This window comes from Chinchilla lanigera, unplaced genomic scaffold, assembly GCF_000276665.1.
Source record: "Chinchilla lanigera isolate Chin_1 unplaced genomic scaffold, ChiLan1.0 scaffold00021, whole genome shotgun sequence".
Classification (NCBI taxonomy): Eukaryota; Metazoa; Chordata; class Mammalia; order Rodentia; family Chinchillidae; genus Chinchilla; species Chinchilla lanigera.
This window is the reverse complement of record NW_004955422.1, coordinates 18825456-18839823: the sequence shown is the minus strand read 5'-3', so window position 1 is coordinate 18839823 and position 14368 is coordinate 18825456. Positions and strand designations below refer to the sequence as shown.

General features: G+C 49.1%; 1 protein-coding gene across 1 annotated transcript in view; it reads left to right on the top strand.

Moving 5' to 3' along the window:
* Bbs1 (Bardet-Biedl syndrome 1) overlaps positions 1-14068 on the top strand; it is an 18065-nt gene extending 3997 nt beyond the window's left edge. Inside the window, exons 8-17 of the mRNA XM_005384395.2 lie at positions 1263-1394; positions 2101-2207; positions 5445-5565; positions 5650-5808; positions 6944-7013; positions 7837-7995; positions 10210-10343; positions 11301-11435; positions 12408-12494; positions 12742-14068. Of these exons, the coding sequence (XP_005384452.1) occupies positions 1263-1394; positions 2101-2207; positions 5445-5565; positions 5650-5808; positions 6944-7013; positions 7837-7995; positions 10210-10343; positions 11301-11435; positions 12408-12494; positions 12742-12828 (1191 nt within the window). The 3' untranslated portion in view covers positions 12829-14068. The remainder of the gene's footprint in view (positions 1-1262; positions 1395-2100; positions 2208-5444; positions 5566-5649; positions 5809-6943; positions 7014-7836; positions 7996-10209; positions 10344-11300; positions 11436-12407; positions 12495-12741) is intronic.
* The last annotated feature ends 300 nt before the right edge of the window (positions 14069-14368 follow it).

Genomic DNA, 14368 nt, shown 5'->3' with positions numbered 1-14368 from the left:
TGAACTGCATGGTGAGACCCTGTCTCAAAAAGACAAAAAAAAAAAAATTTTTTTTTGTGACTTTCTTGATCACATCGATAAGCTCCCGTGTTTCCTGACCTAGTGTCACCAATCCATAGTGGAGAGACAGGCTCTCAGAGCTGTGCCATAGGTTAGAAAACTTCATGGCACCTGGCCAGTCTTGTTGAGGTTGCCATAGCTGAACATACTGACTGACATGTGCTGCTGGCTTCTGCAAGACTATCCTGAAAAGTATTGCTCCTTCCTGCTGGTCGGCAGCTCAGATCTATAGTTGTCAACATCTTTGAGTACTTTTCAGATCAAGAAGTGAATTAATTATTGAGCTGGGGAGATGGGGACAATCTTCCCAAGCATGTGTCTGTCATTACTGGTCTGAGAACCACTAGCATCTGTTTACATTCCTATGATGTTTCTCCTACACTGGGTGCTGAGAATGATTCCTCTTTTTCAAAAAGTCTTAATGATGATCACACAGTGGACAGGTAATTGATGCAAAGAAAAACATTTGGGTTCTGCTCATATGCATAGAAGAAATTCCTTTGAAAGGGAGCATCTTTTTGTTGTCATTGTTTGGTGTTCAGGTAAAAGGAAAATGGAAAAAGACCAAAAAAAAAAGGGTGGGGGTGGGGGTGTAACTAAGCGGCATAGGTGCTTGCCTGCTGAGGTTGTGAGTTTGATTCCCCGTACCAAAAAAAAAAAAAAAAAAAGATGGGGGATATACCTCAGGGGCATAGCGCCTTCCTGGTGAGCTCGAGGTCATGAGTTGGTTTCTTGGTACAAAAAAAAAAAAAAGGAAAAAATAGCAGTACACACACAAAAAAAGTAAAAAGGAGCATGTTCCCACTGTAGAAATTCTAGAAAAGCACCATGATTTCATCCTGAGATAACCAGTAATTGAGGGTTTGGCCTTCCAGCATGATTGTATATTTATATATTTTTTAAACTGAGATTACCCTAACAGACTTTTTACCTTATTTTTCTCTCCCATGAGAAGCATTTCCCATTGAATCTTTTTTAAAATGTAATTTTTTTTAAAATGGCTGCATTGTTTTGGTCATATGAATAGTTTACACAGTGCTTTTTTTTTGTTAGGAAGTAAGATTTGTTGCAATAAATAGCTTTGCACCCAAGTATTCGGTCACATTCCGAAGCCTTCTTTGTCCTGTCTCTTCCCTCCTATGGTATGTAGGGGTGTCTGGGGGTGGGGAGGTTCCCTATGTGACTCTGCAAGCCTTCCACAGACAGTCATCACCACCATGACCACCTTGAAGAAGAACCTGGCTGATGAAGATGCTATTTCCTGTCTTGTGTTGGGCACTGAGAATAAGGGGCTCCTGATTATCGACCCTGAGGCCTTCACTGTTTTGGCTGAGGTCAGTGTTGGCTCCAGCCCTGGGCATGCCCAGATCCCAGGCTGCATTCCCTTCCCGTGTTCCTAGTATGTTCTGGGCAGTACACATACATGGTAGAAAAATTAGAAACTAGCTAAGCATAAAGAAAAAGGTACACATCCAAAAATCCCACTACTGTTAAGGCATATGTCCTTCTGGATGTTTTTTTGTATATGAACATAGTCGTATAACTATATAAATTACATATACATACTGTATATGTAACAACAGGGTCATGGTACAGACTCATGTAACTTGCTGTTTTCACATTGCCCTGTATCAGTGTCTTTCCATGTCTGTAAAAACACATCAACCTTTTTAAAGGCTATTATAGATCCAGTATATAGATGAACCATAACTTATATTCCCTCTGACCTACTGTACATTCAGACTGCTTTTAGTTTGTCAGTCTTATTAACAGCACTGCAGTAGATTTTCTTGACCAAATGTCTTGTTCATGCGTGTTTAAATACTTCCTTACAGTGTGGTCCTGGAGGCAGCAGTTTAGCAAAAGGATAAGACAAAAATGCTTTTGCTGCATAATACTGAGCTTCCCTCCATGAAATTGTATGAGTTTACCCTGTGACCAACAGGGTGAGAGTGAGGAGATCAAGACTTCAGACAAGGAAATAACTTGGAGGAATTACTTAAGGGAGGGAGACAGGATATTTGAGCCTTTCCTCTGCAGATGGACATTCCCAGTGTCCCTGTCTTCCTGGAGGCTTCTGGCCAGTTCGATGTGGAGTTCCAGCTTGCAGCTGCTTGCCGCAATGGGAACGTCTATATTTTGAAAAGGTAACCATGGCTGTGGTCTCTGGGCCAGAAGAAACATCTCAGAAAGCCGGTGGTTTCAGAGGCTTGCAAACCAGGCACGGGACTCTGGGGCTGGAATTTAGGAATGGAAAGAGCTGAGAATTTCATAAAGTAGGCTGAGTCCATGAGCATAGAGGGAAAGTTGGGAGGCTTGTGAAATGGGGGCTGGCTATAAGATATGTGGTCAGAAGTTGGAGGAAATAGAAATAGTCTCTCGTATTTGTTACATAATTTTATAGTATGTGGCACTTGCTTATGCAGTAATTTCATACAATATTTTTTGTGGCGCTGGTAATTGAACCTCATATAATTTTTTTTTTTTTTTTTTTTTTTTTTTTGGTTTTTCTCCGGTACTGGGAACTGAACTCATGACCTTGCGCTTGCCAGGCAGGCGCTTTTGCCGCTGAGCTAAATCCCCAGCCCCTAATATAATATTTTTTTTGAGGATCTTACCATGAAGTTCATTCTGGCCTTGAACTCACCATGTAGCCCAGGCTGGCCTCAAACTTGCAGTGATCTTCCTGCCTCAGCCTCCTGGAGTGCTAGGATTATAGGCATGCACCACCATGCTGGCCATACATTTTTAATTCAAGAAATATTTATTAAAGCCAGGTATGCTGGCATATACCGTATTCTCAAGTTTTGAGAGGTTGAGGCAAGAAGATTGTGAGTTCAAGGCCAGCTTGGACTATATAGCAAGACCCTGTCTTAGAAAAATAAACCAAAAAAAATTTATTGAGCACCTGCTATACATTAAGCACTGAGCAAGTTATTGAGGCTATGTTGATGCACAAAATATTATAGATATGGTCTCTGCTCTCAATGATGAAGACAGACTTTTTTGGAGAGGTGCTGGGAATGGAACCCAGGGTCTTGCACATGCTAGGCAAGCACTCTACTACTGAACTACACCCCCAGCCCCAGAAGAAACGTATTAAGTCAACAAACCAAGGTATTGCAAACTGGTTGAACACTGTGGCTTGAAGAGATCTGGGAGCCATTTGTTCCAAAAGTGGGAGAAGAATGCTGTAGGCAAACTCAAGGTGGGAAAGACCTGAGTGTGTGCAGCCCATGCCTGGCTGGCAGAGAGGAGAAGGGAAGAGATGAAGTGGAGGCCAGGGCTGGCTCCCGCAAAAGCTGGTAGTGCTGACAGACTGGGTCTAAGGAAATGCCCCCCAGCAGGAGATGGAGACCTCAGACAGAATAGGACAGGTTTGCCAGTTTCTATCACAAAAAAGAAAATGGAGGATGCATTGGTGAGAGGCTTAAGAGTTAAGGAGAATTAAAGAAGTACACAGTCAGAAGGGGGTGCAGTTCTGGTACATGCTGATAATCCCTTGCCGGGCGTGGTGACACACACCTGTAATCCCAGCACTCGGGAGGCTGAGGCAGGAGGATCATTGTAAGTTCGAGACCAGCCTGGGCTACAAAGTGAGCTCAAGGCCAACCTGAACTGCACAGTGAGACCCTGTCTCAAAAAGACAGAAAAACCAACAACAACAACAAAAGAATCTCAGCACTCTGGGAGGCTGAGGCAGAAAAATCATGAGTTTGAGCCTCGCTTGGGAAATTTATCGAGCCTTTGTATCAAAATAAAAAATATTTTAAAAGGGCTGGTGATGCAGCTTAGTGTGGAGACCCTGAGTGCTATATGCTCAGTACCACCATAAGGGGGTTAGGGGCTCTGTGGGGGTGATGTACATTATGGTCTGGGACTGGACATAAGTTTATGTGTTCTGGGAGTGAAAATCTATGGAGTCTGTGAATCTGTAGAAAGGTCTGGCTCATTTTGCAAGTGAAAGGTAAGGAAGGGCACATTTTATAGGCTGATTATACATTTAAGACTTTTAGGATTTAAGAGTAGCCTAGAAGGAAAAGAAAATTGTCACTTTGGGTAACTTTGATTGTATCCTGAAACTGTAGCTTTCTTCAAAGTACAATTTTAAAATTACAATTTTCTGCCTGGCATGGTGGTGCACGCCTGTAACCCCAACACTCAGGAGGCTGAGGCAGGAGGATCACTGTAAGTTTGAGCACACCCTGGGCTACAAAGTGAGTTTCAAGGCCAGCCTGAACTGCATAGTGAGACCCTGTCTCAAAAAGAAAAAAAGAATTACAATTTTCTTTGTCTCCTTCCTCTCTGTCCTTATTTCTCCTACCCTACTTCAGTATGACATTGTAGAGATTTTGGATATTAACCATGGTGCAGTAGAAAACCATTATTGTGTTCAAAACACAATCACATGAGTCATTTACTGTTTGTTTACTTGTTTTAGCAGTACAGGAATTGAACCCAGGGACTTCACACTGAGTTTTGGCCCCAGCCCTTTTTTAGAACTTTTAATTTTGAGACAGAGTCTCACTAAGTTGCTAAATTTCCCAAGCTGGGCTCAAACTTTTTGATCCTCCTACCTCAGCCTTCCAAAGTGCTGGGATTACAGGTGTGCATCACCTTGCCTGGGTTTATGTACATTTTTAAAACTCTGGCTGGGTGAGGGGTGGTATGAACCTGTGGTCCCAGTTGCTTGGAAGGCTGAGGCAGGAGAATTGCTTGAGACCTATGAATTTAAGACTACCTTGGACAACATAGATATCCTATCTCCAGATAAAAGAAAAGATTACTCTGCTGGATAGAGACATTGGAATGAGACCCAGAGATAAATGAAGGGTTTCGTAGTCATCAAATGGGCCATGATATTGGCCCAGCCTTGATGAGGTTAGAAGGCAGGAAATACCCCCACTTTCTGGATAAGGGAAACTAAGACTGAGAAGCTAGGAAACTGAAAACTGCATTTACACAGCCATTCTTCATCATTTTCTGAGGGTTTTTTTTGGTACTGGGAATTGAACTCACAACCTCACGCTTGCCAGGTAGGCTGCTGTGCCACTGAGCTGCATCCCTGGCCATCCTTTTCTGGTAAACTAGTAAACTTTTTGTGTCCATTAGCACCAACTAGACTAGTCTAAGATAAGCTCAATGAGAACTGTTAGATGCCAGGTTATCGTATACATCCCCAGAGTAGGGGCAGACGGGGACATGCTTGATACTGTCCAAGGTGACTCATCTGCCAGCTGGTGGAGGTAGAAATGATCCCAGGGTTGTCTGCTTTGGGCCTGGGTTCCTCCATCCAGGTTAGTCTGGGGCTTAGAAGGAGGCACATCAGCTGGGGCAGGGGAAAAGTGTTTTCTGGGGGCACAGTGGGTGTCTTTGTTCCTCAGAGACTCCAAGCACCCTAAGTACAGCATCGAGCTGAGTGCCCAGCCTGTGGGGCTTGTCCGGATACACAAGATCCTGGTGGTGGGCAGCACCCAAGACAGCCTACATGGCTTCACCCACAAGGTGTGGCTTCCCCTGCAACTCCAGCCGCCCCTTTCTCCCATGCTAAGCCCTGAGCCCTTGAAGACCCTGGCTGTTCCCTGCCAGGGCAAGAAGCTGTGGACGGTACAGATGCCCGCAGCCATCCTGACCATGAACCTCCTGGAGCAGCAGTCCCGCGGCCTGCAGGCTGTCATGGTCGCGCTGGCCAATGCAGAGGTTCGCATTTACCGTGACAAGGCCCTGCTCAATGTCATCCGCACCCCGGTGAGTCCCGCCTCCAGCATCCACTGCTGATTCCTCCTTGCCCCGCTCTTACCCTGAGCTGCTTCGCTGCCTCTGCCCACCTCACGTTGATAGGTTGCAAAAATGTCATATATTTACGTCACATCCTGGGGAGGGGGCAGAATAATGACTAAACCCTTGTTTTCAGAGACACAGTCTAAGGTCACAGCCAGCCAGAGACACAACATATTAACACACAAGGCAGACTGAAGCAGAGCAAAGCACTGGGAAAGCACAGAGGGAGCAGAGTGATTGGGAGAAAAAGGGTGAGAGATAAGTAGGGATGGGACTCATGGGACACTTCCAGAGCAAGTGACAGCTCACCTGGCAAATCCGTTTACCAAGAGCATAAATGGAGGATGAACATTCCAGACGGGGAACAGCATGGGCAAAGGCTAAGAAGCATGGAGGTTCTTGATGGAAGAATCCAGGTAGCTTGACGGGTTTGGATCAGAGATTTTCAAACTCTTGTGAGTCATGTCAATTTACTAGATCACAACCAACAACATTTAAAAAAAAATAGGACAGGGCTGGGGATTTAGCTCAGTGGCACAGTGCCTGCTTGGCAAGCACAAGGTCATGAGTTTGATTCCTGGTACCAGAAAAAAACCAACAAGAACAACAAAAAAATAGGACAGACACTGTAAAATCCATCATGTGTGAGTTACATGTGTGTATAACTGTCCTGGGTCACAACCTAAAACCTGAAAGCAACAGGTTGGAGTCTTAGGGTGCTGGGAGGGCAGGTGAGGTTTAGAGAAGTAAAGAGGAGAAAACTGAGAGCTAAGGCAGATGGGCCTTAATGTCCCAACACAAGATGGGGCCCACTGGGGCTCTGTGCCTTTGAAGAGCAGCAGAGGCAGCACTGCAGGGGACAGACGGGAGGAAGACTAGGCTGGATGACTGACGGAGGTGACCCTAAAAGTGAGGGCCAGTGATGTTTCAGCCAGGGCTGTGGCTGTGGCAGGAGGGGAGGTGGGAAGTACAGGAACTGTTGCCATGGCAACATGGCCCCAAGCCTCTCTTCCCAGCTCACCCATTGTACCTCGTAGCTGGGTCTCCATCTTGCTTTCCTCTCTTAAGTATTTTCCCCAGCTGAACTCTTGTCTCCACCTAGGACACTGTGACCAGCCTTTGCTTTGGCCGCTATGGACGGGAGGACAACACCCTCATCATGACTACTCAAGGTGAGGGGACTCAGACCTGGCAAGGACATGGGAGTTGGAGAGAAGGGGACAGACCTGATTCTGAGGAAAGAAGACGAAATGGAAGTGAAGCTCAGGTGGACTCAGGTTGAAAACTAGGACTGTCAACACTTGTCCTGCCTGGGCCTGGGTCAGGACAACTCCTCGGCAGTTTGTTATGGCTGCCGAGGGGCCAGGCGCTGGGCTGGGTAGTGTCTCCCCACTCACCCCAATATCCTCACACCTGCCACAGTGCCAGGAACCTCAAAGCACTCCATCAATAGCTGCTAAATAAATGAATGAACTAACGATAGGAAATGATTGAGACACCCTTCATTCCTTCTAGAAACTGAGCTCCTGACAGGAAGACAGACATGTACAGAAACTGGGGAACAACGAAAGTGTCTTGGTTACTTTTGTCTCGTTGCTGAGACAAAATACCCAACACCCAAAATTAAGGAAGAAAAGGTTTATTTAGCTCACAGTTTGTGGAGATTTCAGTCCATACTTGGCTGGCTCCAAGGCAGAGTGGCACATGGCAGAGGACAACAGTTCATGGCAGCAGAAGACAGCAAAGGCAACAAGAGCAAAAGGGAGGAATGGCGGCAAGCAGCCTCTTTCTCTCCCTTACATGTGTAAACTGTCCGCCCCAGGCAGGTGTAGCATTCATACCCATAATTCCAACACTGGACCATGAATCAGTCAAACTGTAGAAGCTCCCCCATGACTGCATGAGGATTTGGGGGGACATCCAGACACAAACCATGACAGAAAGGGAATGAGGGCTAAAACTAGGGAAGAGAAATCTGTTTGTCCACTTCCCTAGGCGGTGGCCTGATCATCAAGATCCTGAAGCGCACAGCGGTGTTTGTAGAAGGGACAGGTGAGGTGGGTCCCCCACCAGCCCAAGCCATGAAACTCAATGTGCCCAGAAAGACTCGGCTCTATGTGGATCAGACACTGCGAGAGCGGGAGGCTGGCACTGGTGAGACTCAGTTCCTTCTTTTCGTCTTCCTCCTTTGCAAGGTAGATGCTCCCAGGGTGCCCTGGGTAGTAGGTGACCTAGAACTAGAACTAGAAGCTCTTGTGTCTCTAGAAGTCCAGGGACAATGTTGGAGGTACGTTTGCCTTCAGACAGCTGGTGATGGGTGCTATGACTGAGGGCAAGAGCCCTTAGAATTCAGAGAGGCAGCAGTCACTTCTAGATGCAGGGATCCGCTTGAAGAAAGTAGAAAATGGCCAGGATTCTTTCTCCTGTCCTGCTCACTTTTATTTATTCATTCATTCATTCATTCATTCATTCATTCCCTATGATTATGCCAGGTGCCTTGAATTAGGCTACTGTCTACCTTGGGAGCTTAGCCCACCTGGCCAGCCTAATGTTGTGTCAGGTATAGAAGGGGATTCTGCCAAGGGCCACTGGGGCACTCAAGCAGGAGTAAGAAATTTCACTTGGGAAAAAAGACTTCAGAGAGAGGTGACAGTAACTTCCACCAAAAGATGATTACAAGTCTACCAGACAGCAGGAAGGGCTGAAGTAGAGGCACAGGACCCTGATCCAAGCAAACGTCTGCCATGGAGCTGGGGGTACAGTGCCAAGGGGTGAGAAGGTAGGTCAGAGCTCGCTTGCAAAGGGCCTGAAACATAAAGCTAAGTTTTGCCGGGTGTGGTGGTGCACGCCTGTAATCCCAGCACTCAGGAGGCTGAGGTAGGAGGATCGTTGTGAGTTCAAGGCCAGCCTGGGCTACAAAGTGAGCTCAAGGCCAGCCTGAACTGCATAGCGAGACCCTGTCTCAAAAAGACAAAAAACAAAACAAAACATAAAGCTCAGTTCAGACATGTTGTTTCAGGAGTGGGGACCAGACAAAGATTTTAGGGTGAAAAACATGGTAACTCAGCCAGCTCTGTTGTTAAAAGGAATCTTAAGGGCTGGGGATTTAGCTCAGTGGCAAAGCGCCTGCCTGGCAAGCGCAAGGTCGTGAGTTCGGTTCCTGGTACCGGAGAAAAACCAAAAAAAAAAAAAAAAAGGAATCTTAGTCTCAGTTTGAAGGGCAAATAAAATAGGGCAGAGAAAATAGCAGGATTTTATGGCAAAACAATGGATAGTGTCAGAAAAATAAGCTGTGGATGTAGCTCAGTGGCAGAATGTTTGTCCAGCATGTATGAGGCCCTGGATTCAATCCTCAGTACCAAAAAACAAAAAAGTAGAAAGTTCTGTAAGGTGACCAGATGTAAAATAAAAAATCATAAGCTTTTCTATATACAGTACAGATCAAGTTAGCAAATATAATGGAAAAAGGCTCTGTTTACAACAGAGAAATCCCTACAAATAAATGTAACCAGAAAATATGCAAAGTTTGTAAATAAAATTATAAAACTTACCTTGAAGAGCATGAAAGACCACCTGAATGTCTAAAGGGAGAGGCTTATCAAGTCTCATGGTAGGATGACCTAATGTCATAAAGCTATCAATTCTTCCAGAATTAATCTAGGAATGACCAGAGTTATGGAGAAAATCTTGATGGGGTTTTGTAAGGATTTGATCTGTTAATTCTAGAATAAATAGAAGACAGGCATGGGGTGTGCCTTGTAATTGCAGCACTCAGGAGGCTGAGACAGGAGGATTGCAAGTTCTAGCCCAGCCTGGGCAATTCAGTGCCTTAGTGAAACTATGGCTCAAAATAAAAAATAAAGAGCTAGGGATGTAGCTCAGTGCAAAGGCCCTGGGTTCAGTTCTCATCATATACACACACACGCACACACACAGACCAAGTTGCTGGGTCTAGAGGGAAGGAATGATTTTTACACTGGGGACAGGGTGGGTTCTGAAGGCAGACTTGAGGAAAGCGATCCACTCTTGGCAGTAGTTACCCATAAGGGTGACCTGAAGTGATTTGAAGGGCAAAGATGCAAAGACTGAGGCCGGACAGTTAGGCTGTTTTCTGCAGTGTTGCACTTGAGATGCTGATGGACCTCCAGGTGGAGAGGACAAGGTAGTTAGAGGCAACAGGCAGTGTAGGTGCCCGCGAGCTGCTGGGAACACAGCACACCATACTGAGTGTGGCCCAGGGCCTAGCCCTGTGGCTGTGGGAATAATCAGGTCCCTGCCCTCGAGAGTTGGTGCTAGCAGCCTGAGCCGGAGGACCCTTCCCTGCTGCTGCCTGTCCCTCCAGCATCAGCCTTTGTGTCCCCTCCTCAGGCATGCACCAGACCTTCCAGACAGACCTCTACCTGCTACGCGTCCGGGCTGCCCGTGCCTATGTGCAGGCCCTTGAGTCCAGCCTGAGCCCCATGTCAGCCACAGCCCGGGAGCCACTCAAGCTGCATGCTGTGGTGAGTGCCCAAGGGTGAGCTGTCAGGATGAGAGGGCAGAGGATAGGGTGGGCGGGAACCCCCATCACAGTTACACCCCCAGAGTCAGTGTCAAGCCAGCCAAGCTTCGTGCTCCCTTCCCACTCTCATGCAGACCCAGGGAGCGAGTTCCGTGTCCTCCTGTGGTTGCTGCTCTCACCTCACCCTCCCGTGCTGCCCTCTTCTGCAGCTGGCCACAGAGGAGGACTCAGTCTCCAGCTCCCCACTCCGTGCTGTGCCCTGATAGACCCCAGATTTGGCGCAGGGAACAGAGTAGTCATCTCGGAACATTTTTTCCCAGGAGCCAGGAAGGATCCTCATAGCTGTGGTACGGGGTAGAAAACCGTTCACTTTGGTAGCCACAGGCAGCCCAAGGTGTTAGGACTACCAGGTGTAGGAAAGGACCGCCCTGACCCGACCCCAACACCCTGAGGCATGCACAGGCGCAAAGGAGGAGAAGGAGCCCACTCATACCCAGACACGAGTGACCTCAAGGTCCACAGGGCCCCAACCAGCTCTCAGTGGGTTCCTCAGTGTCATCTGATCCACTCGGGGTTTTGACTGGCTTTTTCCTTTAAGAGAGTAGACAGAGAAGAGGAAAGAGTTTAAAAGCAACTCAAGATGTGAGGGAGAAAATGACATCACTGAGGCCACCAGGATGAGAGGGGGAGGGAGAACAGACCTTCGGGAGGGTGTGTGTGTGGGCTCTGCCTCTGACTTGCTGAGTGGTCTCCATCAAGAGCCTTCCTATTTCTGGGCCTCTGCTGACCCCTGTGCACCTTCTGACTCCTGTGCATTTTGAGAGGCAGATGGGCCAAGTGTTGAAGCATTTGGAGGGCATGGATTGAGGACACTCGTGAGGAAGCAGCAGGCAGGGCTCCTCTGTTCAGTGCCCAGGGCCACTAGGTCTCAAGGGCTTTCTCCACTACCGCTCCACAGGTGCAGGGCCTAGGCCCCACCTTTAAGCTCACACTGCACCTGCAGAACACCTCGACTGCCCGGCCTGTGCTGGGGCTGCTGGTCTGCTTCCTGTACGACGAGGCGCTCTATGCCCTACCCCGGGCCTTCTTCAAGGTACTGGACCAGCCTCACTGAGGCATCGGGCAGACAAGCTGGGGTGGGAGAATGAGTAGATGCCCACAGCCCAACCAGGTTGTGATGAGCTTAGCAGCTGGCCAGCAGGCCAACTCTCTAGCCAGAAAGCATGCTAAGCCGGGCAGGTCCTGCATCTGCTGCTGTTTTCCCAGCCTGAGAGGCTCAGGGAGTCAGAGAAGGTACAGGGAAAACAGCAGAGCCTGGTTCTGCCTCCTTCTGTCCAGTTCTCCCAGGAACCAGCAGGCCCCAGAGCTCATCCAGCTTCCTAGCTGTTTCTGCCACAGCTAGTAATGTCCTACCACTGCAAAGAGAATCTCCATGTAGTGAAGGGGCTAGTTCCCCACTAGAGCACCTCTCTGACCCTTTCTTAGTCACTTTCTTGTTGCTGAGATCCAGTAGCCGACACCCACAACTTAAAGCTGGCTCAGTTTGTAGAGGTTTCAGTCCATAGTCATCCGGCTCCAAGGCAGCAAGGCATGGTGGAAGGGCCTGGGCAGCGAGGGTCTGCTCAAGTCACGGTGGACAGGAAGCAGAGAATAAAGGGAGAAGCCGGGGAGGAAGATAAACCCGTCCGGGCCACGCCCTCAGTGACCTGCCTCTTCCAGCCAGACCCCACCTCTCACAGCAGGTCAGCTATAAGTCCAGTCACCTTCCCAAAGGCCCACCTATTAGTCCATGAGGGGGGACATCTAGATACAGACCATAACAAACCCCAATTTGGAAGAGCAGAGACTAAGACTCTGGAACGCAGAATAGAGAGAGCTGTGGCTTTGGTAGGAGTCAAGAGGTCTAGGTGTAACCACAGACAGGCGCTACAGGCCTGGGACGTTCACTCTCCCACCCTGCACCGCTCTTCCTGGAACCAGCTGGTCATCCCTGCCCACCCTGAGGTTAATAGGCATTATCTGGGCACGAGGGCTAATTTTCTTACCTCTTGGTTCCCAAATCTAGGTCCCCTTGCTGGTACCAGGGCTCAGCTACCCTCTGGAGACCGTCGTGCAAAGCCTCAGTAGCAAGGGCACCTCAGACATTATCAGGGTAGGTCGCCTGTTGGTACTTCTTGGAAGACAAGTGGGACCCTGGGGTGGACAGTAAGGGCAAGCGTGGACAAAGGCGTCGGCTTGCGTAGTAGGGGTGGGTGTCTGCACAGTCCAAGCGTCTTTGGCAGGACCCCAGTGGCCTATCATCAGGCCAGTGCAGACAGGTGGCCTGGCTTTGCAGGGAGCAAATGTGAGGGTGCCAAAGTGCTGCATGCCCCCTGCTGCCATGGGTGTCTTCTGCATAGGTGCTGGTTCTCCGAGAAGGCCAGAGTGCGCCCCTGCTGAGTGCCCACATCAGCATGCCAGTGAGTGAGGGGCTGGCGGCCGCCTGAGCCCTGAGCCAGCGTTCAAGGGCCTGTGGAAAGGAGCCTGCAAGGTCCAGCCACGTCCACTGAGCAGGGCAGGTTCCGTGGCCCTGGGCTGCTCCCCACATAGCAGGGCGCCAGGCCCAGCTTCCTGTTCCTCTCCCAAGCAGCCACTTGCTCACCTCCTACACCACTGGTCCTATAACAGCAGGGCACTGAGTACCCAGGAGGCTCAGCACTGCCCCCTCAGGACTCACCAGGCACCATGCCCCGGAGCCCTGTGGCCCACCACTCTCCCCAGCTCTTAGATAAAGCACACTGGATCCCAAGGAAGTGTTCTGAGGTGGTCCGGGTGAGACAAGGAGTGGCCAGCCCTTCTTTCCATGTCCCTTAGACACACTACTCATCTACCGCAGACTAAGACCAGGACAGGCGAGGGCCTGGGGAAATCAGAGGACCTTCCTGAGGCAGACTGAGCCCCTGCCCCCACTGAGGTTCCAGAGGCCCAGCTGCTGTTAGCTTAGCTTACAGGCAAAACATGAGCTCTGCTCTCCCTTCTGTGCTGAGCCAGAGGCTCCTCTTTCCACTCAGCAGCCCAAGGAATGGCCACCTTCCCATGAGGAACCTTCTCAGTCTCAGACTCAGCCACCACCTCAGGCTTCTGAGGCCTCACAAAAGTACTCAAAGGAGGAAGTGGTAGAGGAGGGCAGGGGTTGCCCACGTGGGGAGCCAGTGGCCTCAGCTCCAAAGATCACCCAGGTGTGTTCCTGACCTGATGCTCATGCCCTGAGAGCATCCCTGGAGAGGAAGGCCAAGCCAGACAGCAGGGATGGGACCAGCAGCACCAGGAGAGGTATTTCTGGGTCCCAGAAGGTAGCCCAGGAGACAGAAGCCCCAAAATATCCATCAGGGTGCTCTTTTGTGCCCTGGAGCCCAAATCAGTCCTGCAGGCAAAAAATGCCCTAGATGGCAGTCAGAGTGTGAGGGATTTAGCTGGAAAGACATCCGCCAGGGACCTCGAGTTAAGCTGAAGACTACTGAAAGGTGCATATTTAGAATCAGAGACCTTCGTCCTGGCCCCTGGTGCCTACTGAGTCTCTGGCCACCCTAAGCCACTTGGGAGCCAGAAGCCCTGCTCCCTGGAGACCTACACCTTTCCCAGGATGACCAGGTATGTCTTGGTGTATGGCACACAGCTCAGGCTTGTAGCAAGTGACCACACTGTTCTGGGGTTCGGCCTCCCTTTGTGTAAACTAAGGCAGTTTAGTCAGATGGTTTCTTTTTTTTTTTTTTTATCTTTTTGAGACAGGGTTTGCCTATGCAGTTCAGGCTGGCCTTGAGCTCACTTTGTAGCCCAGGCTGGTCTCGAACTCGCAATGGTCCTCCTGCCTCAGCCTCCCAAGTGCTGGGATTATAGGCATGTGCCACCACGCCCAGCTAGCCAGGTGGTTTCTAAACTGCTTTCAGCTCTAATACCTTATGAGCTCAGCAGCCCCTCTGGAGAAATGAGGAATTAGCCCAGAAAAGTGACACTTAGCAAGAATAAATACATTTTTGCCCTCAAGAA